The sequence below is a fragment of the Magallana gigas genome, chromosome 7, assembly GCF_963853765.1.
Source record: "Magallana gigas chromosome 7, xbMagGiga1.1, whole genome shotgun sequence".
NCBI classification, from domain to species: Eukaryota; Metazoa; Mollusca; class Bivalvia; order Ostreida; family Ostreidae; genus Magallana; species Magallana gigas.
In genome coordinates, this window is record NC_088859.1 from 26,051,796 (window position 1) to 26,076,018 (window position 24,223).

Sequence of the window (24,223 nt, forward strand, 5' to 3'; positions counted from 1 at the left end):
GGACAGTAAATGCGCCGTTCTTCTGATAATGAATTAATAGGCAGTCGATTCAGGCAAAACTTCAAAGGAAATCTCAAGTTATGAAATATTTCGATGCTGTAGTACTTTTTTGCGCTTTGATTCGAGTCTGTACATCGCGAATCCAAGGGCGATTCTTGATAACTCGCTCCGATTGCCGAATGCAGCTAGCGCTTTGTTTTAGCTTTAAACTTATTAAGCTAAAGCGGAGACAATGGAAGGGGTCAATTTTCATTACTATTTGGCAATACTGCAGACGCTCGCACTTTTACAATCATGGCCTAGTTTGGGTTTTTTCTCCCTGTTCATAATTAACTGTCACTGGTGTACTACTGCATAACCTGAATTTATCGCATACCTATCCGTGATAAAAAAAAATCTTGTATTACAGAGCAAGTTCGACAACTCTAACTTGCAGGAATTTGACAATAATATACAAGTAGTGGCAAGATTCGATCTAACGTGTATTACCCGACTGACTGGCGAAATATACGTACTATACAGAAGTTATTATGACCTAAATCACTGACCCAGTTGCTTGATTTTTGCCGTTACACTTTATGTATCCCCCAGCAGATTTCAAATTTCAATTCCACAAAATTTCAAGCAGACGATACAGATTCGAATGCAACATTAGACCAATTTAAGGAGGTAAATAACCATCAGATTTACCTAACATTTTAAAAAATCATTTGTTTAGCTATAAACAATTACATGTACGTGTCTTTAGAAAAGAAAAAATCCATATATTTTACCTTTTGAATTTCCATATTTATCTATATTTTTATATGGAGCTCTTCTTCTGAAGGAGACTATTACAGTCTAAAAATGTCAATGACCATTGAGCCTTCTTAAAACCTGAGAGTAACTTGGAACAGAAGTCGATGCGAGGCTCGAATCAGTGACCATGAAACAATTAAAACATATTTGTTTATTCATACATACATGTACACTCCTTAATATTTAAATCTTAAATGAAAGCGCTAACATTATTTACATTTGTGTAACACAGGAAAGTAAAAAATATTGATGCTTAGTCACGAAGAAAACAAAAACCCAAGGTGGATCTATAACAGTCCATTTCATACATTAACACTTGCAACAATAAAAGATGTTCACGCAAAGGTCATGCATTTCTTTAAAAAAACACATACAAAAATAATAGTGAAAATATAATCTTCGTAACACAAACAAATGATAGATTTTGATAAATACCAGAATGTTCATAGATTTATCAGTTTGTGTTTCCTTTAAAAAAAAAAAACAAATATAAAGAAGATAGAAAAAATGAATACCTTTACTAGTGCATGCAATTTCAGTATTAAAATAATGACTAAGGTTTGTGGTCTTTTGTCACAGGATTTCTCAATTAAGTGCCAAGATTAATACTAAGTATGTAACATGTATTCTTGAGTTGTCCATTACATTGGTATGTGTGTTGTCCATTACATTGGTATGTGTATTGTCAATTACATTGGTATGTGTGTTGTCCATTACATTGGTATGTGTGTTGTCCATTACATTGGTACATTGTATGTGTGTTGTCCATTACATTGGTATGTGAGTTGTCTATTACATTGGTATTACATGTAATATATAAAGGGAATGTTTATGTTAATTGAAACTACAATGCCGGGATACTCCTTATCTATACATGAACCAGTTCATACACAAAACTTCACATACACTTGACAAAAATGTTTTTTTAATTATCTATAGGTATGTAGAATACACCCAAACAAACTTAAGAAGAATTACACTGTACATGCACAGGTAACATAATAAATAAGACAAACTCATGGCTAAGTACATATAATTTGCCCCTTTTAAAATATTGTACTAGCTTATCTCAACATTCATTCTGATTGAATCTGTCAATGAGTTTTTTCTCCAAAGTTTGGTAATCCAGAAGTCCATCAATCAACTTTCATCCAAGTCATTCTCACATCACCACAAAATAAATATACTCTGTTTCACACTTCTTATTTTCTTTGTCGATATTTCAACAAATCTTTCTCTCTCTCTTTTTTTTTTTTGCATTTTTTCAAAATACATTAATTAAAATAATTAGTACATTGTATATAGACTAAAGGAAATCATGATGTGCATGGTTGAAAGGAACAATACATGTAAGGATGTGCATCAAATGAAACCTAAATGCAGATTTAAATAATATCTCCCACAGATAAGAGGATAAGGTTTGAGTTTAGTTTGGCCCCAACAGTTATTTAATATTAGTATATGCCACAAGCTCTCAAAATCTACATACATGTGCATTGTGCATACACATGACAACTACAAATAAGTATGCCTTAACACTCATTTCTCAAAAATACATACAAGTATGTACTTGTGTTCTAGATATCAATAATGTGATGCAAGGAAATCGTTGTCAAACATTAATATTCCTGTACATATGTATAAGATCTGCAACAGATGCATTTAAGGTGGAAAAGTCTGGCAATTGCTCAGATTTTCAGTTTCCTATAGAGGGGATAATAACAATGTTCCACCTCTCAAAAACCATAGTTTTCAATAACATTCACAAATGCAGTGCATTTTTTCAAAGGATACTTCACACACTTAACACCAATATATTTACATATATATCACATATAGACACATAGCTTAATGAGCGTAGATAATCCATTTTAACATTCAAGAGACTTCTTCGTCTGAAGGATGACATCCTTCCACACTGTTGACAGAAATCACAGCCACCTCATTTGATCCGCCCCACACATCTTATGATCCCCAAGTCATGACTGTTATACCCCGTAATGTCTCCCAAAAATTGAGAACAAAATTAGGTACAATAGGTCAGACTTAAAATAGAGAAGAAAAAAAATTACCGTAAATAAAAAAAATTGTTATCTAGAACTAAATAAACCACGCAATATCAGTCGATTTTGATGGCCCCATATATTTTTCGGATGAAGAAATAAGCGGCATAGAATCCGATGGTTCCTGTTAGAATCCAGAACGTGAAGACCATCAGGAGAGTGTAGCCAAAGTACAGTAGCGTGGGAATGAACTCTGTGATCTCCAACTGTGAAAACCCAGAAAATGTTTGATAAAAAATGTACATGTAAACTCTGTCTTAAATGTAAATGTAGGTACATGTATATGGAAAGAAATTCATTTTATACTGGATATAAAATGTTTTTTCATATATCCTACCCCCACTTTTCAAACTATTAAGATGTTATCTGTTTTACATATGTATTATATGAATTTTATCCAGGCACTTTACAAAGTCATAGCATGTTTGCCTAGCGGAGTTTGTAATGCAAATCAAATTATATGAATAACAGAGATTTCAAAATGTTTAATGGAGAGTACATGGGACGAACTTTAAATAAAAGACTAGAAACTTACCTTTGTTACAAAGTAGAATATTGAATACGCAAACACATAGACTGCAGATCCTCCCGATACGATGAATGACCTCCACCACCAATGGTAATCCTGGAGAGGAAATGGAAACATACCATTATATTGTAAGCGCATTCTGAACTGATAACATTTTTCCATTTTCAATGATGAGTAAAATGGCATCAACAAAAAATATCGCTAAAGTTGTCAATAATAAAATATTTGTTGATTCATCCACAACATTTTGATGTGTAATACAAGTTTTCTTTGATAACCAAATACAATTTTATTAAGACTGCCAATCAGCACATGCACTCTGTAAAAATTATCGAGTACAATGAAATTGGACAACTTGGGTCCAATAACACAATGGAAACTCTGAGAGAATCCATCCCTTCCATTTCCCAGATTCATATCTAGCTTCCAGCTAACTCTTGTATCACCCAGATATACGATTCTGTTTCTGTACATCCAAGAGTGTGCCTTACATTCACTTTATATCTTCTAACTTCACCCATACATGTCTATGAGGGTTTTTACCTGTTACATTATTTCTTATGCTTACCCAGACCTTATATGTCTGGTTTACTTACCTCACCACAGAGCTGGAAGTAGACCATAACTTCACCCATACATGTCTATGAGGGCTTTTATTTGTACATTATATCTTTGGTTTTACTTACCTCACCACAGAGCTGGAAGTAGACCATGACGATGGAGATCTGCGACACCGAGATGACCAGGATGATGAACACAAGGAAAAGGAAACCAAACAGGTAATAAAACTGGTTCTCCCATATTGCCTGCAAACCACACAGAAAGAGCTCATTTCAAATAGCTGTAAAATGGACCAAATTCTGCCTCACCCCATTCATGCATTTATCAAGGCAAATTGCAGTAGCCATAAATTCCATTTATAGGAATAATCCCACTTACTGTAAAAATGAAGAATAACTCTATAAACATAGCTCCAAAGGGCAAGATGCCTGACATGATGATTCTGAAAGAGAGATATAGACATTTTATTTACCCATAAAGTTTGAACACTAACATCCAGTTACTCATTGTAGTAAGTGAAGATCAAATATACCGTCAAACTTCGTTATCTCGAACTAGATGGGACTGTTTAAAAACTTTGAAATATCCGAGTATTTGAGATAATCGAGGGTAAATTACTTAAAAGATAAGTGATTGGGACTTACAATTCCCTTCGACATCTCCACTGTATTCGAGATTTCAGTGTTCGAGATACCGAAGTTTGTATTTCAAATCCAGTGTTTATTTTTTATTGGATGTTTCAATGTATCAACATTCCTAAACAAATGTCCAGTGGTAAAAGGATGGACTTTGCTGTCCGTATCACAAAAAATAAGAAAGTGTAGAATTAATAGACTTGGTGGATATTTTATCTATAATGCTTTTCTATCAATCTCATATGCCTAAATATCAGCATAGAAGGGAATTAAAACACTCAATAGTTGCGACCTTTTGAAATGATATTCGACTGCAGCGGCTTCTGTTATTTTCATTACACTTACCCCAGTGCGGGATTCATGTACCATAACTGTTCTGGGACTTGTCTGGGAATTTGATTTGTTCTCACTGGGTGCTCATAGGGCTGAAAATAAGAGATACATGTACATGGATGGTGGAAGAATGTTTGTTTTACATCTATTATAAGATAATTTTTCTCCATGAGACTTGATCAAAATTTGTTTTTTCTTATTAACATAATATGTAACAGTCAATGAAGCTCTGAAAAGATACATGTACATAGTAACTTTTTTCAGGGGAGATCTAGACATTCAAGACCACTGATTGCAATCTTACAAAGGAAGAAAAATTAAATAGTTATCGATTAAAATCTTATTTTTTCGTTTATCTTTTACATGTAATTCTTAAAGCCAAATTTTTAGTGTTTACAATTCAGAGTTTCTACAGCCTTGACTGAATTGATAAGAAAGCTAATTTTAAACATTTGGCATGAAGTAAGTCACAGACAAAGCCACACACCATTATAAGTGAATGGACACAAACCTGTTTTCTGTATCCAAAGAAATATCCCAGGAAAACCAGCGGCACAGAGATACCGAACCACATGCACAACAAGGCTAGCATGGTGGTGAATGGTAGCTGAAAGTAGTCATACGACAAATTATAACCCATGTATATATATCCACAGACGAAAAAATATCTCAGGCCTTCACGTACAAATATCTACATTCCGTGTATATTTCCCTTTATGTTTGCATTGGAAATCTACGACGTTCAATTTTCTATGAATACACTTTGCTAATTCATGTGTCATGAGCACAAATATAAACGCTCACGTGCGGTATTCAATTTGTCTGCACCGCTTGGTGTGTCATAGGACCGACGACATCCATAAAATAAGCATTTAATGCTTAAATAAAATCTTTTTAACTATAATGAGAGAATTGCAACAAGAAGAGAACACTTACAGCCCCAGATGAATGTTTTCCCCAGATGAAAAAGTTCAGCACAAAGACTGTTCCGAACATTACTGCAGGATACAGTGTTGCAGTCTACAAAGAGAAATAAATAATAAATGTCTTCTTATCTAAGAAAAAAAACATCAAGATGTTTTTGCTTCATTCCCGATTAGGATCATAATTATGCTGATTAAATTGTCACATATGCCATAAAACACTGTCGACCACCAAGATGTAAGAATGAGATGGGGTAGCTTACGCTATTAAACTTACATGTACTACAATTCTAATAAATGTCTACATTGGAAACCATAAAGTTTTAGGCTGCAATTATCTCAGTAATTATTATTATATGTGTACATATCATTTTGTAGTTCCTAAATTACAAGTTATCTTGAGCAAATGAGCAATTTAGAAAGAAAATTATTATAAAATCTTGCCTGGAAAGCTGCTTTTTTCCACTGCTGTCCTTTCATTGTTTTGTAAATCCTGCCCGACACAAACCCTGCAAAAACCCTGTAAAAGGAGAGACTTTGATTAACACTAATCAATTAATAAACAAATGTGAGCCTCAATTTATAAAAGCCAAATGAGGAAAAAAGGTTTTTTTCTCGAAAGAAGAACAATATATTAAATATTCTTATCAAATGTTATCATCAAAGCATACACTTACATATACACATATACTTTACTGATTAAAGAACTGATAACACCCCCTCCCCCAAAAAAGGATCGATTCTAAAGTTTAAAAAAAAGTTCTGAGTATAATTCAAGCAGAAAATAGATGATACATTCAAACTTTTTCATCTCAAACTTGACAGGGGCAAAAAGAAACTTTGAAATATAAAGGTTATTGGTGATTTTCTGTGTGAAAAAATCTCAACCTACCCCATGAAAACAAATAGGAAAATGCCAGCTGTCATTAGAGCTCCACGAGATGCAGGGGACAACATTCCTAACATGGCAAAGACTGCAAAGATTGATGTCCATTATGAAGCTTAAGAAACTAATTCAGAATATACAAGTAATAAAAGGATGTACAACATTTAAAATGAATTAGTCATCTATTTCCGTGTCAATTTCTGCCATACAGGTTGAAAGGTTTTTTGACAATAAAGAAAGCTTTGAGCTCACAGGGAGTCAATGTACGTGTATGTACACAAATGTCAAGAAAAACAAGTTTCATCACTGTTGCTTTACATGTTAACAAAAAAAAAAAAATGTTGAAATTCTTTAAAGCTTGAAATATTTTTCGTAGTTTTCTACACAAAAGTTAGCTAAAAAAAATTTCTGAACATGCTAAAATGAACACTTGAAATCTCACATATAGTGATGAGGGCCATGAAGAAGATCTGCATCCCCGCCCCCAGGAGAGAGGCCAAGGTCTTGGTATGTTTGGGAGGTCTGAAGACGTCCCCATGGACCAGTTTCCATCCTGTCTCCTCCAAAGTCTCTTCCTAATGAAGGAAAAATAACATCATGAAAAATCAAAGTCAAAGGTCACCCACCTTCTTTATTGTGTACATAAGGTCTTTGAATTTCTTGCTTTTCAAATCTTAAAACTTATGATAAATCAGCTCACTTACAATATCATCATCTCTGTTGTATCGGGCAATGTCTTTTCTCAGAGTCCTAACCATAATCATGGTCAATATACCTGGGGAACAAAAATACACAAACATATTCATACACTCTGCATAGACCTCTTACCATACATATTTCTTTCTTGTTTTTTAATCAAAGAGCAAAACCTCAATAAAAATCTTAAATCTTTTCCACTCTTTCTTGAGCAAATCAGACTATGGCATAATAATACAAAACTTGATTTATTCACTACTCTTACAGAAAAGCCTAACAAACTGAGGAAAAACAATTATGTATATCTTAACTGGTTTACTGAAGTACCTGTATGCATTCCTAATTCATTACAGGTGAATGAATATACATGTATGACATCATACCTGACAGGAAAATCACGACCACCACAGAGTTGATGATGGAGAACCAGTGAATCTGTACATCACTCATGGTCAGGTAGATGTCCCATCGGGACGCCCAGCGGATGTCACTCTTTTCCCATTTGACATCATAGGTGTACAGTATCTCATTTTCACCTTTAAAAAAAAAAAAAACAAGAGGCCCATGGGCCACATCACTCACCTGAACAACAGTTCCTTGTAACATTCTATTTCATAGCATATGTTATTTCTATTTTAAACTTTGAAACCCTTTCTGGGGCCCCAGTATTGGTCTGGGGTTTATGATTGGCTTTAACAACTACACTATTTGAGGATCCTTGCATTGTAATCTCACAAACTGTAGCATTGTAGTTCTCAAGAAGAAAATTTTTAAACAAACTCCATATATATTTCTATCTTAAACTTTGAACCCCATCTGGGGCCTCAGTATTGGTCTGGGGGTCTTGGGGCCTCAGTATTAGTCCGGGGGTCACGATTTTACCAATTTAGAATCTACAATAGCCAATGATTCTTGCATAGTAATCTCACAAACTGTTGCACTGTAGTTCTTGAGAAGAAGATTTTTAAACATGTTCCCTATATATTTCTATGTTAATTTTGAACCTCTTCTTGGGCCCCAATATTAGTCTGGGGGTCACGGCTTCCACAATTAAGAAACTTTACAATTTGAGAATGCTTGCATAGTAATCTCACAAATTCAAGCATTGTAGTTCTCCTCCATTAGATTTTTAAACATGTTCCCTCCTATCTTTCTTTGTGAAACATTGAACCCCTTCTCCTGGGGCCCCAGTATTACATCGCTTCTATATTTTTAAAGTTTTCACTATTTGAGGATCCAAGTAAAGTAATCTCACAAAGTATGACATTGTAGTTCTCGAAAAGATTTTTTTAATCATGTTTCCTATATATTTCTATGTTAAATTTTGAACCCCTCTTGACGCCCCAGTAAAAGTCCGAGGGTCATGAATTTAACAATTTAGAATCTACAATTGCCAATGTATGCATAGTGATATCCCAAACTGTTGCATTGTAGTTCTTAAGAAGAAGATTTTTAAACATTTTTTTTTATATATGTTAAACTTTGAACCCCGCCTGGGGGCCCAGTTTATGCCCAGGGGTCACAATTTTAACAATTTTGAATCTTCACTATACATACAAGCTTATGTATAAATTTTGGCATTTCTGGTGCAGTGGTTCTTGAGGAGATGATTTTAAAACCTTTATCCTATTTATTTCTATGTTAATCTTTGAACCCTGCCTGGAGCCCCAGATTTAGTACGGGGGTCATGATTTTTATAATTTTGAATCTTCACTATACATACAAGCTTTTGTATAAATATTGGAATTTCTGGTGCAGTGGTTCTTGATATGAAGATTTTTAAACAATTTTCCTACATATTTCTATGTTTAAGTTGTAGCCTGGACCGCCTGGGGCCCCGGTTTTGGTCCGGGGGTCTCAAATTTTACAATTTAGAATCTTCACTATATATACAAGCTTTTGTGTAAATGTTGGCATTTCTGGTGCAGTGGTTCTTGAGAAGACGATTTTTAAACATTTGTCCAATGTATTTCAATGTTAAGGCCAGCATTTTTTTATTTTTAGGTTTACAAACCCGCCGCTCGGTTTTCTGAGTTTTTAGAAAAAAAATAAAATTACAAAAAAGATCTTTTTTTTCTTCCCGACAGCAAATTTTTCCTAGTAGGAAAAGTGTATCGTCATTGTTCTCACAGAGGTATAAAATCTGCTCTTTTTATGTCATGATAGCCTAAAAATTTCTTACGCATCTTTTTCTCGTGCTACATTCTTCAGAGAAGCTTCTACAAACACTCTGCTGTAAGTTTCATACTTTGAAGTTTTACCGACAGTGTTGACCAGTGGCTAGACGAGATAGTCACACCTCACTGAACACGGCTTCGATAGTTACCTGTGCAGCTGTTTTCAAGTACATCACTGTAAAATGATTCCCTTTCTTTTTGTGTTGAATTGGCATATGTATTCATTGGCTTTTTTTAAAATTTATTTTACAGAGAGAGAGAGAGAGAGAGAGAGATATGTATTAGAGATATTATAAATTTCTGCAGTAACTATTCTCATGAACACATTTTAAAGTCACCTGCCTAGTGAATTAAAAAAAAATCATATTATTGTTTGTGTATTTTCCATTATTTTCAATTAAAATTTACCATTACATAATTAATTGCATAGTTGTACTTTGCACATGGAAATTCAGGATAAAATACATGCACACATATAGTTGCAGTGATTTTATAGAGTTAGCTGCAGGTCTGTATCTCCCGGTCTGAAAAAACTTGGATGGATCCAAGTCGTCCATCCAAATTTTTTCAGACCGGGAGCTACAGACCTGCAGCTATTATAGAGTCTGTTCACATTCACAATGTTATGTTTGAGTTTTCTCACATATAAACACCCAAACCAATTTTGAAAATAAAATGTGAGAGATCAATGAAGTTGAATATTTTTTAACTGCAGAAAACATTAAAGTAATAAATATTTTGTATATTAATAATTATATACTTGTATCATACAGGAGAAAACATTATGACTTTATGTACATAAAATTTAGGTTTTTAAAAAAAAAAAAAATGTTGACATGTCCGACAATAGTCTGACTAGTAACTTTGAATCTTGGGCTAGTAATTTTGTGGCCAAATTTTGTAATTGCACACCCCTGACGTTGCTATATGTACATGTAATATCAAAGCTATATGTCTAATATTCTATTTTGTTATACTTTCATGTTAAATACTGAAATCTGATTGGTTAAGACGCAGTTAATAATATTTACTATTACCCTCAGCGTTAGCAACGCACTTGGCAACGGGTAACATTAAAAAATGTTACATGCGCGAAAATTATGCGCGTACGGTTCGCTGTAGAATTCACGTTATTCCTATGTAAAAGCTGTAAAATTTTCTTTAAAATTTTAAAAAAGACATTCAGTATAACAAAATAAATAGTGCCTGTTTGGGAGGATAACAGTTGAAATTGACACCCCTCGAAAACCATTGTCAACCTCCGCTTCGCGTCGGTTGACAATGGTTTTCTTGGGGTGTCAATTTCAACTGTTACCCTCCCAAACAGGCACTATTTATATAATACTATTTCAGTGATATGTTACACAGATGACATACTTTTCACATGCTACACTTGATGCAGTTACACACCACTATCATGAAGTTGTCATTCATTATATTATTAGAATAAAGATGATGTCATGAAAGTTTTTTTTTATCCTACAGAACTTTACAATTTTGTGGTTCGTTAACCTAAAAATAAAAAATAAAAACTGTTGATCAAAAGAGATTTTTTTTTTTTTTTATTTCCTCCTCCTACGGAACTTTATCATTTTGTTGTTTGTAAACCTAAAAATAAAAAAATGCTGGCCTAAACTTTGAACCCCGCCTCTGGCCCTCGTTTTGGTCCGGGAGTCACGATTTTTATAATTTAGAATCTTCACTATTATAATATATACAAGCTTTTGTGTAAATGTTGGCATTTCTGGTGCAGTGGGTCGTGAGAAGATGATTTCTAAACATTTTTCCTATGTATTTCCATGTTAAATTTTGAACCCTGCCTGGGGCCCCAGTTTTGGTCCGGGGGTCACGATTTTTACAATTTAGAATCTTCACTATATAAACAAGCTTTTGTGTAAATTTTGGCATTTCTGGTGCAGTGGTTCTTGAGAAGAAGATTTTTAAACATTTGTCCAATGTATTTCAATGTAAAACTTTGAACCCCGCCTGGGGCCCCAGTTTTGGTCCGGGAGTCACGATTTTTACAATTTATAATCTTCACTATACATACAAGCTTTTGTGTAAATATTGGAATTTCTGGTGCAGTGGTTCTTGAGAAGAAGATTTTTAAACATTTTTCCAATGTATTTCCATGTTAAATTTTGAACCCCGCCTGGGGCCCCAGTTTTGGTCCGGGGGTCTCGATTTTTACAATTTAGAATCTTCACTACATATACAAGCTTTTGTGTAAATATTGGCATTTCTGGTGCAGTGGTTCTTGAGAAGAAGATTTTTAAAGACATGCATACCAAGTTTGGTTAAATTTGGCCCAGAGGTTTTTGAGAAGAAGTCAAAAATGTGAAAAGTTTACAGACGGACGGACAGACAGACGGACGGACGGACGGACGGACGACGGACAACGGGTGATCAGAAAAGCTCACTTGAACCTTCGGTTCAGGTGAGCTAAAAAGTTATCAAAACAAGGCTGAATTTATAATAAGATTATGAAATAAAATATATCCCCTTTGGACTGCACTTAGGGAGGAAGAAAATCTTGTATCAATTGCAAGAAGGAAAAATCAGCATATACATTTCTTGCCCTTACCGTTTTCATTCAGTTCTTGCAGCTGTACAAGTGCGTTTTGCTTGTTGCTCTTAAAGTCACACTTTCCATCTGCATCTGTGTTCAGCTCTCCAAATTTCACACTAAAAAATAACACTTTCAAATTTAACATTGATATCACTAAATTTATCATTATATTTAGCACAATACTACAAAATTTTTCATTGGTTTACAGCTGCTTATTTTTGGCTCATTTTTTGAATGAAATTTTTAAAAATTTCTATGACAACAAGTGAATATTCAAACTTACCTTTTAGGTTCAACTTCAAATCCCACCACACGATAGTCGATACTGTTTAATAGATAAATTAAAAAAATTGAAAAAAATCAATAACATCATGTACAAATCGTTTTACAAATATACTAAATAATTAATATATTTTTTGTTTTAAAAAAGTTCTTTTTCAAACCCCTTTAAATCAACTCATACATGTTAAAATTATCTGCCAAATTTTTTTTTGGTTTTTTTTTTATAGGTCTGATGTTCAATTTCTCTCCAAAATCCTATTTTAATTATTATACATATCTCAATAATAATTGTAATATATATCTTTTAAAACATTGTCTTTTCTGCCAGTACTTACTCATCATCAGTGTGGTATTTCAAGTACATTTTCAAATGGTTGTTCAGATACACCTGTAATATTAAAAAAAATTGGCAGTCAAATAAAACTCTCTCAAATATTTCATTAAAACATTGTAAAATTGCTTATCACTGACAAATTCAATTGAAACTTTTCTCATCGACTTTTAAACTTAATGCTAATTTTTTCTATTTTAACCTTTCCATCTTTAACAAATCCCTTATCACAGACAATTCAAATTGAAACTTTATCACCTACTTTTAAACTCTCTGCTAATTTTTTTTCTATTTTTACCTTTCCATCTTTAACAAATCCCAACTTGTAACCATGCTCATACTGAACTTGGTCGGAATCCATCATTTTAAACTGAGTAGCACAGGGCAAATTATCCACAATTCTGGAAATCAAAACACTGAAGTTAAAGTATCTTTCATAACAGTTGCCAACATATCGGTACGTTTATCATTGCACTAAATATGGAAGAGCCATTTCGCAAATTAATCTGATTTATTAAGAAAATTGAAATAACAAGCTACATGTGTAAAAAAAAAAAAAAACTCCATTATTAGTCTGCATGTTCAACAACTTACAAATGCACATAGTAATTCTTTTTTATTCTTTCTGCCATAAGTTTAGACTCCTTGGCTGTGAGTTTGATAGAGTTACATAGAACTCTGCATGGCATATCCTTGGCCATTTTTATCTGAAGACAATGAAATAAAAACACATATATTATACACTTCTCTTAGACACAAATGACAGCATTAGAGTACGAAACCTTTCTTGTGTGTTTTAAAATGCTAAACAAACGTTACCTCATAAGGAGTATTGACAATTCTGTCACCTCTGAGAACCTCACCTGCAAATTAAAAATGAAGTTGAATAGTAAATATATTGTAAGCAATATGTAACATGATGATGAGATAGATTTCAGACACAACTTCATCACGGGTGTAAAGAAAAATCCTTTATTTTCTTCAGTTCCAAAAAGTTTATAGCTTCATGTGAAGACTGCAATTCAAACTTAAAAAAAAAAAAATGATGCGGTGAAGGAAGACATTATTGACAGTACCCGGTACACTGAAATGGTCTCCATGTAAAATGATTCTTGGAGCAAGTTTAAACAGATATAGAACAGATATGAAGTACTACAATGTATGAACAAACCGAGATTTTCAATCTTGTATTCCCTATCTCCTTTGGGTTCACAGAATTTCAGAGAATAATACTCATATGGCAGCTGGGTCTTGATGCTTGTCATCTTCACAGCCTAATAGGAGCAAATAATATCAAGTTTTATTCATACGATAGAAAAGCTTCATTTTCTATTCCTTAACTCAGAGGCTTTACGTGGTTTCATTACAGAGTTATTTTACAGATACATATCCCATAGTTATTATATAAATACATAACGGAAAAATGAACATAATGCAACCAAAAAGAGGTCATGACATTATATAGAGTTCAATAGCTGAAGATCTCTTACCTTGACCTCAACAATGGCATCCTTTTGAAATTCTTTTGGTGCAACACCAGGTACATAGAACCCCGAGCAAATGCTAAGGAGGGGCAGGAACAACAGCAAAACCGAGTACATGTTCTGGAAAATATGTGTCTATATTAAAAATTTGCAGAAATATTCTGAAGGTACCTTATTTTCTTACAACTTAGTTAATATATAAAATGTGCCTGCAGTTAAAACAATGCCTATAGATGTAATAGTGTGTACTGGGTAAATTATTTGTTTCATCGTAATACACTATTTTAATAGCTAACAGAACTATGATATACTACATGTATGTGTGCATAAACCTTTTTCAGTACTTATTGAAAGAAAATTAATAAGAAAAAAATTCAAGAGCTAATATAAGTTTTATTCTTGCATTTACAGTATTCACTCATAGCTATGCAGTTTATAAAATATTAAATCAGAGACTTTTCTCAACCGAAAAGAGAAGAACAGTAAATAGTTAGAAATAATTTAAATGTCATAGGTACATGTACCTATTAAAAAAACAGAAAAACCACCGCAATCCTGTTGTGTATAAATTTGGTTCCTTGCTATCAAATTGATTTTTTTAAATTGATTTCAAAATTTTCCTCAGTTTCAAATTATGGCAATAAATATAATCAATGGACAGCTGTTGCAGTCATTATGCCCCCTTGCTTGGAAACATCTGTGATGAAAATGAACGGAAACTACATATAATTGAAATTTTTCTAAGTCCAAGGCACATAACTCAACAGAAACAAAAATGCTACGCTTGATCGTACCCAAAATTAAACTTGACCTAGATATTAATATGATTAATCTGTATACCAGAATTCATTACAATATGTGCATCTGCAAAGAAAATGAACAAAAACTGCAAATAATTGAAATTTTTCTATGTCCAAGGGGCATAACTCTGTCGAAAATTGCTTGATTGTACCCAAAATCATACTGACCTAGATATTATTATGATAAACCCGTATACTAAATTCACTTCAATATGTGCATCCTTTGCAAAGAAAATGAATGGAAACTGTTGGTGGACCGACCGACAGACAGCAGCAAAGCAATATGCCCTCCCTTCTTCGAGGAGGGGCATAAAAAGCATCAATTTCAGGGCTAATGATTTTATTTCAAAATAGTTGCACTACACATGTACAGATTTTTTTTTTAATGGGCGGACCCCTTTGGTGCAGGTGGGGTGTAACAATTTGAATAGGATACATATTTCTCCGTTTGTTCACAGGCCTCAGAATCTCTATCAACAAGCCATTTAATGTATGGGAAGAGAGATATATAACATACCCTACCTATAAATATAATAAACCTGATGAATTTATATATAGATAGTGTATATATCTCTCTCTTCATACATTAAACAATTTTATTTATTGATAGAAATTAAGAGACCAGTGGTTTGTTCCAATAATTAACTATATATAATACAGTGAATTGAGGAAATAAATCAAAACAAAATTGAAACTGATCATGCATTGCTCCTTCTTTAGCACATAACACTTAAAACAAAACATTGGAACTCATAATATAGTTATGTTTGTCGTAATTAAGTTTTCTCGCGTCAAGTACCAACTTGGTTCAATTCTGCATAATTGTCATTTTCCGAATTTGCACTGAGCGTGGCTTATATAGAATCAATTCTGTAAAGTTAAATGTTTAAACTCGATGTCTATCAGACAGGGAAAATGATAAAGGCGACCTAAATACACGATATACGGCAATCTACCGGGATTTGTTGACATATAATTCTTACCCTTGTCGCCATCTTACAAACGTGGAACATGACAAATTCGGTCATGAAAAGAGCAAAAAAATATAATCGGATATTATTGGATTAAGAATTGTCACTGATAGATGACGGGCTCAACGCAATATATTTCCAATTTTTCTTATTGTAACCTCTGATCTTAACTCATAATGTTAACTAGCAATATCTTACTCATATTTTCAATTATGAAACATATAGAGGCCTTGAAAAAACCCCTGAATACATTGTCGCAAGCCAGTCCATTCTATGAGGATTCTTTCTACTTTCACAAATTTGTTAAAGAACAAAGTCAATTGTTTTTGGCATCCAATGATGAAAGTGTAAAAGCACATAAAAATTAAATGGTTTATAGTTTAAAAAAAAAAAAAATTAAAAAAAAGAGATAAATTTGCATATAAATAACATGTTATTCATGTCTCTTGTCTTAGCTTATAATTGATGTTTTGAAATTGGAATTTTTGGTTCTGCGAATTTTTTTTATATTTCACAAATAAGTATTTTAATTTTTAATTGCAACAATATACCGTGTTCCCCCCCCCCCTCTCTCTCTCTCTCTCTCTCTCTCTCTCTCTCTCTCTCTCTCTCTCTCTCTCTCTCTATCTCTCTCTCTCTCTCTCTCTCTCTCTGCTTTACATGAACTTTTTATTTGCATGATTTCATTTCTTTCACTTTTTTTATGTGTTTTAATTTAACCAATATTTTATTACGCAAATATATACATCAATGGATTGGACACTAGACAGTGCCTATATAAGTCCTCTCTCATTTTATTCATGTGTACTAAAAGAGAAGTTGATTTGCAAATCGGTTTGTCAGCAATATAAGCTATAATAGTGTTTAACAAGTTGATTATCCAATGTGGCTGCAGAATAAAAGTTCAGTTTGGAGAGTATTTAAGGAATTTTATCGGAATATAAGGATGTATAAGTAGCGTGTGTTTGATGTGAGATTTTAAAAGATTAGTAAGAATGTTTCTCGACTTGTTGCAATACTGCTGTTCTCATAGGCAAAATCCCATCGTGATCCCTGGACCGGTAAATGTCCGAGTAAATATAAATTCTCCGCTATTTTAAGACCCATCAACTTGAAATTCAGCATGAGTGTATCTCAGACATTACTTTTATGAAAAATACATGCATACTGCAAGTGTTGTAAATATTAATTGATTTATTAGGCTTTTGAAGCGAGCTGGTAGTTTTTTATCTGGGTCAGAGTTCGACCCCTTTCTTTATTTATGGTTACATTGAAATTAATGTTGAAACGGGCTTGGCCCCTGTGATTTTAGCCTAGAAATTAGTAGTGTTCGCCGATCGGGTCATCCTGGACTATTGGGTTGTACAGTATTTATCGTTTGTTGCAGAGAAAGGTTTGAGATCAACTGTGTAATTTTGCTGAAATTCTCTCGCATGACATCGTACAAGATGGCTGAAAAAAGTAGAGTTTATGTGATTAATTGGCTGAATTATTTGCCGAAAAAATCAGATATTTTTAAATAAATCTAATGGTAAAATAAGTGTTTATGACAACACTGCTATGACATTCCCCCCCCCCACCCCCCTCCTTTCGCTTAGCGAGAAAGCGAGCGGATCTAACATCTAATTTCAATGAGATTGGTTGTAAACAAATTCAATTTATTAACGCCATAGGATGCTATATTTCTTGAATTTATGCTGGTGCTCGAAATGAACTCTCAGATTTTACCAAGAATAAGTCTGTAAGTAAAATAGCAAACTGGCCTGGGTTGTTTAAGAGACCGACTGCGTAACAAAGCAATTGAAACGAATAAAGATTCTGTTTGGTCTGCGTATAGAAAGGTCCGAAATTCAGTTAACAATATGAAAAAACACGCTATCTCAAATTATTATGACAATATAAAAACGTATTTAGATGATTCAAGCAAAAATAATACTAAGTTATACTGGAAGCTGATGAAAGACTCATTTCATATTAAGCTTTCAACGGAATTACCACCTATTCAAATTTCTAATGTAAACGGTACAACCAAGTTTGTTTATTCAGATATTGGGAAGATCGAATCTCTTAATACATATTTTTCTTCTATTTCTTCTGTAGACAATAAGAATGCGGCTTTACCTAATATATATAGTTTATGTAGAGAAACACTTTGTATTATTTATATAAATGAACAAAAAGTGTTCTAGACATTATTTCAATATTACCTGTTAATAAAGCAATTGGTCCTGATTTGGTTAGCCACAAAATGTTGAAGGCAACCCTTTCTACTATTGTAAAACCACATACATTGTTATTTAATAGATCACTTGTTGATAATACTTTTCCATGTTTCTGGAAAATTGCTCACGATATTCCTCTATTCAAAAAAGATGATCCGTCATTGGTTTCTAATTATAGACCGGTATCTTTGTTATCATGTGTTAGTAAAATTATGGAAAGAAAAGTTTTGGGATCAACTATCTTCACTTTTTTTTAATATGTTGAAAGAAATTTTCCAGTTAAATGAAATGTCTTTCTCTCAACGCCTAGCAGTAATCTCTCTTATCCACAAAAAAGGTGAAAAATATCTATTGAAAAATTACAGACATATCAGCTTGACTAACACGGATTATAAAATCATTGCGTTTATATTTGCACGCAGATTGCAAAAAGTGATAGATGAATATATAAGTAATGAGCAAACAGCGTACATAAAGGGAAGATTTATAGGTACAAATGCTAGACTAATTCTAGACATTTTTGAATATTGCGAAAACAATAATCAAGAAGGGCTACTCCTCTTTTTAGATTTTGAAAAGGCTTTCGATTCTGTTGAATGGAATTTTTTATTCAAAACGTTAGAGACTTTTAATTTCGGAACTAATTTTATTCACTGGATTAAAATTTTATATAAAAACCCAATATTTCGATTAAAAAATAATGGATGGATTTCAAGAACATGTCAAATGCATAGAGGAATTAGACAAGGCTGTCCTATTTCAGCATTATTATATCTTTTCGTCGCTGAAATCTTATCCGATAAAATAAAAAATAATGGGTTAATAAACGGATTTACAGTTAAAAACTCAGAAAAAGAAATTAAAAACATCCAACATGCAGATGATATGACATTATCACTGAAGAATATAGATTCTCTCAAACAAGCCATTAAAACCATTGACATCTTTTGCAAACTCGCGGGATCAAAAATAAATTTATCTAAAACAGAATGCATCCTTCTTGGCACTCTTAAAAACCAATATAACAATGTTGAAGGAATACATGTAACGAACCAATCAGTGAAATGCTTAGGTATACACATTGGTCATGATAAGATTGAGTGTTACAATAAAAACTGGATGAAAATATATCATGAAATGGAAACGTTATTTGAATCTTGGAAAAAAAGAAAACTAACAATATTTGGAAAATGCACAATAATAAACACATTAGCAATCTCTAAACTTATATATGTAGCTAGCATTTTGGAAATACCCGACAATGATTTCATAAAAAATGTTAAAAGGCTTATATTTAATTTCATGTGGAATAAAACTGATAGGATCAAAAGAAATACCATCATAGGTGAAGTATATGAGGGAGGAATAGGTCTTGTTGATATAGAATCTAAATTTACGGCCCTAAAAGCTATGTGGATTCCACGTTTACTTAGTACAGAACACAATATTAAATATTTTTTTAACAGTTTCTGTAAGGATACAAAAATTGATATTGAATATCTGATGAAAACAAATGAGACGACCAAAGACTATGGTATAATAAACAACTTTCCAGAGTTCTACAAGCAAGCTTTTGTATGCTATAATTTATGTAAAGATGATACCCAAACCAAAATATCTGCCTTTTCTACCGAAGCTTTTTTATTACAACCTATTTGGTCAAATAAAATATTCAATTTTAAAGGTAAGACAATCTGCTTTGAAAATTGGATTAAAAGCGGAATTCTATATGTAAAAGATATTTTTGAAGAGAATGGAACTTTAAAAAGTTCGTCGGATATATTCGATACATTACGCAAAAGAACAAACTGGTTATGTGAATACAAAATAATAAAACAAATTTTTACCAAATTTGAACTCAAATACGATTTTTCAAAAATTCCATACTTACAAACAAAACAAATACAAATAATTTCCGATCAACACAACACCAAAACTTTTTATTCAAGATTAATAAAACGTAAATTTCAAGCACCTTGTACACAATCTAAATTAGAAAAAGAATTTAAGTTGGAAAGCAAAAATGTATGGAAATCAATATATACACAGAAAATTAAAAATACCAAAGACAAAGCCTTAGCTGAGTTTAATTACAAACTACTGAACAATCTGTTATGTAACAATCTTTTAGTGAGCAAATGGAATAAAAATATCACTGCTAAATGCAAACAATGTAACGAAATTGAAAATTCAAAACATCTTATTTTTGATTGTGTTAATGTAGTAAAAATTTGGAAAGTGGCCAGCGAGTGATTGTTTTGATGTTCTACCTGGAAGAAACACAAGTCACCAAATTATATAATTATTTTTTGTCATTTATTGCATATAGAATATACAAATGTAAAATGTATTGTAGACTTGAAAATTTACCCGAATCAATTTTATTGATAAAAAACTCATTCAAAGAGTATATTACGACACACTGTGCAGTTCTGAAAATGCTAAAAAATACAAAAGAAAATGAGCTTTTTCAACTGTTGATATCTAAACTTTGATATTTGTTATTCTTTTCAAAACAATAATATACCCGATACACATAGGGACTGCCTATGTGTATTAGCGCTTTACCCGGGGACGTAGTGATGGACTGTATGCATATGTATGTGTTATGTCCACCGGGTAAGCCAGGGGTTCAACTTATTTTTACTACGTATACCAATGAATGTAACATTTCAATATATGCACGTATGATTATGTTTTCGGACGATACATTGTATGTGAGTATGTATGTTTTATTATATTTATCACTGTGTTCATAATAATAAATAATGATTTCAATTGAAATTCATATCTATGTATAAGCTATCTTTGACCACAATCTTGTAAATTGTTTTATATAAAATCAATAAAAGAATTTGGAAAAAAAAAATTATGGAAAGAATCGTTTTTAAACATGTATACAACTATTTTCATAGGAACAATTTATTTTATCGATATCAAGCCGGTTTTTTACCAGGTCATTCCACTGTTTATCATCTACTAGAAACGTATCACAGCATTGTTCAAAATATTGATGAAGGTAAATTTTCATGTATGATTTTTTGTGATCTGTCAAAGGCATATGACAGAGTATGGCATAGCGGCCTATTATTCAAGTTACAGCAGGTGTACCCCAGGGATCTGTATTAGGACCTCTTTTATTTTTGATATATGTCAATGATGTGGCGGTTAATATGTTATCATTGTGTAGATTATTTGCTGATGACAGTTCGCTTCAATATTCTTCAAACAACATATTTAACATTGAATATATTTTAAATCATGATTTAAAAATTTTGGAATCGTGGTCCAAAAAGTGGCTTCTTAAATTCAATTCATCAAAAACAAAGGTTGTTTTTTTTTACTAAGAAGCATAACTCTGTTTTACCTAAATTATTTTTTGAAGGCGATAGACTAGAGTTTGTCTCGACCCATCGCCATTTAGGACTTTTATTATCGCAAAATCTCAGCTGGTCTGAATACATTGATGGTATTGTAAACTCTGCATACAAAAAATTAGGACTCTTAAAAAAACTTAAGTATAAATTGGGTAGAGAGCATCTCTCTAAATTATACATTTCATTCATTAGACCTACCCTTGAATATGCTTCGATTGTGTGGGATGGCTGTTCTGTGCATGATGCAGACAAACTTGAAAAGGTTCAATTGTGTGCTGCACGAATTGTCACTGGGTTGCCAATTTTTGTACCAAGGGAAGCGCTTTACTTAGAAACAGGGTGGGAAATTTTACAAACCAGACGATACGTCGCCAAGATGAAAACTATGTTCAAATTTAACATGGGGAGTCTCCCTGATTATTTATGGGATATTATTCCTAATAAGAGGGAAAATATATCGCGATACAACACACGAAACAAGGATCAGTTTAATGTTCCTAAGTGCAGGTTAGATTTACTTAAAAAATCATTTGTACCCAATGCTGTCAATCAATGGAATTCACTAAACATAGAAGCCAGAACAGCCACCTCAATCAATTTGTTTTGCAAACATATGCCTAAAGTTACGAAACCCCCTATTTATTTTTCTTTTGGTAAATGCTGTACCAATATTATTCATACAAAGCTGAGACATAACTGTGTATTAAACTATGATCTTTGTAAACGTAATATTATAAATAATCCGTTGTGTTTATGTGGTAAAACAGAAGATGTGTATCATTTCTTTTTTTCTTGTAAAAAATACTCTAGAGCGAGAAACAACATGTTTGATCAATTGTTTATGTTAGATTTAGTCAATATTGATACTGATTTATTTTTATATGGCAACAATAACCTTCCTTTACATATCAACAAAAAAATTTTTGCTTCTGTACAAAAGTTTATAGACGAATCCTTGAGATTTAAATAATATTTTTTTGTGTATATCAATATATATTTTCTTTTGTTCTATATTCATATGCATAACAACTATTGTTATATTTAAGGAGAGGAACTTGTAAGTTGTTAGAACTTGTTTCTGATCCTTTTGTTTATTCAATAAAATATGTTCAAAACAAAACAGTATTTATCGTTTGTTGTCCCTATCTTTTGACGATCAGCGTTTGACAAATTGTTACTGTCTACACGATGAATTGAACGTAGACAAGATGATGAGCATGAATTATAGGTAATAATCGCGGTTTTAATCTCGTAATCTGTCATTTACATTGTATGAATGGTTGCAATACGTACTCTTGTATATCAATACAAGTTTTTCTTTGAAAAAGGAGAGGTGAGCTAGCGATGTAGCCATTTTTATACAAGCAGAGAAAGGTTTGAGATCAACTGTGTAATTTTGCTGAAATTCTCTCGCATGATATCATACAAGATTGAGCCCGGCTGAAAAAAGTAGGGTTTATGTGATTAATTGGCTGAATTATTTGCCGAAAAAATCAGATAGATATAGTTAAATAAATCTAATGGTAAAATAGGTGTTCATGACAACACTGCTATTACACCTCCTGCCCCCCCCCCTCCTTTCGCTTAGCGAGAAAGCGAAGGGATCTAATTTCAATGAGATTGGTTGTAAACAACGCCATAGGATGCTATATTTCTTGTATTTTTTTGCTGGTGCTCGAAATGAACTCTCAGATTTTACCAAGAATAAGTCTGTAAGTAAAATAGCAAACTGGCCTGGGTTGTTTAAGAAGCATTACATGAGTTCTGTGAGAAATGTAACGTATCGCTCGAGAGCGCTATAGCAACAACACCATAAAATTAAAAAAAAAAATCTCGTCATTTTTATTTAATACGAATTCAACTTAAAAAGGGTATTTGAATGGGTTATTTGCATTATATCTATACTCATTGCATACTTCATTGTCTCAAGCCACGGGTTTTATGTCCATTCTATTTCCACAAAAATAGAATAGAAATAGAAATGGACACAAAACCCGTGGCTTGAGACGATGTGCATACTTTTTTTACTGACATAAAGCACCTTTAGCAGTCCAGAGATATTTTATGTCGAATTAGTTTAATTACAATAAGGGACGTGCGTCCCTGTCATAATAAATTGAATTTCACTTATTTTTAAACGTTCTAATTAATACCAAGACGGTATACATAGTAAGCAGAAAACATTTCTAATTATATACACACAAGAAAAGTATGTGCTGTAATCACCATTTTTGTATCGTAGTATTTTCCGTAAATATCCGTCTGAAACTTTTCTGATGTTAATCCATTCCAAGAGAGGGGTGTTCAGCATATCTAATACACCAAATTTTCTGCTTTACTTAGTGAAAAGGATTCTCAAGACAAATACATTATCGAATACTGCTAAAACATATTTAATAATCAGAAAAAAAACACTTCATACATTAAACGTATGATTTGTTAATTCTTTTCGAAGTTTGATCTGAAAAACCTGTTGTTACCTTTAGCTTTTCTGTTACATTCCACTTCCGGATCCTTTTACATCGACCACGCGTGTTGAAAAGAAGCGACTGGCTCACCTCTGTTCAAAGAACCGATAATTTATCT

The 24,223-nt window shown here is 32.7% G+C and overlaps 1 protein-coding gene across 3 annotated transcripts; it reads right to left on the minus strand.

Annotated features, from left to right (window-relative positions):
* Positions 1-934: 934 nt before the first annotated feature.
* LOC105340567 (transmembrane 9 superfamily member 4) lies at positions 935-24,199 on the minus strand. Of its 3 annotated transcripts, none has more exons than XM_066067586.1 (21): positions 24,118-24,199; positions 14,274-14,387; positions 13,955-14,057; positions 13,603-13,646; positions 13,378-13,490; positions 13,082-13,184; positions 12,788-12,840; positions 12,454-12,495; positions 12,186-12,286; positions 7,808-7,960; positions 7,433-7,503; positions 7,171-7,303; positions 6,735-6,816; positions 6,287-6,362; positions 5,856-5,939; positions 5,431-5,526; positions 4,932-5,011; positions 4,330-4,393; positions 4,077-4,196; positions 3,397-3,486; positions 935-3,067 (listed from the first exon to the last, which is right to left on the minus strand). In XM_066067586.1, the coding sequence occupies exons 2-21, from the start codon at positions 14,382-14,384 to the stop codon at positions 2,918-2,920; spliced, it is 1,869 nt and encodes a 622-aa protein (XP_065923658.1). In that variant the 5' UTR covers positions 14,385-14,387; positions 24,118-24,199; the 3' UTR covers positions 935-2,917. The 3 variants fall into 3 exon arrangements, with proteins under 3 accessions (XP_065923658.1, XP_011444995.3, XP_065923656.1); XM_011446693.4 differs by lacking the exon at positions 24,118-24,199 and adding an exon at positions 16,051-16,140; XM_066067584.1 differs by lacking the exon at positions 24,118-24,199 and adding an exon at positions 14,792-15,089.
* Positions 24,200-24,223: the final 24 nt, after the last annotated feature.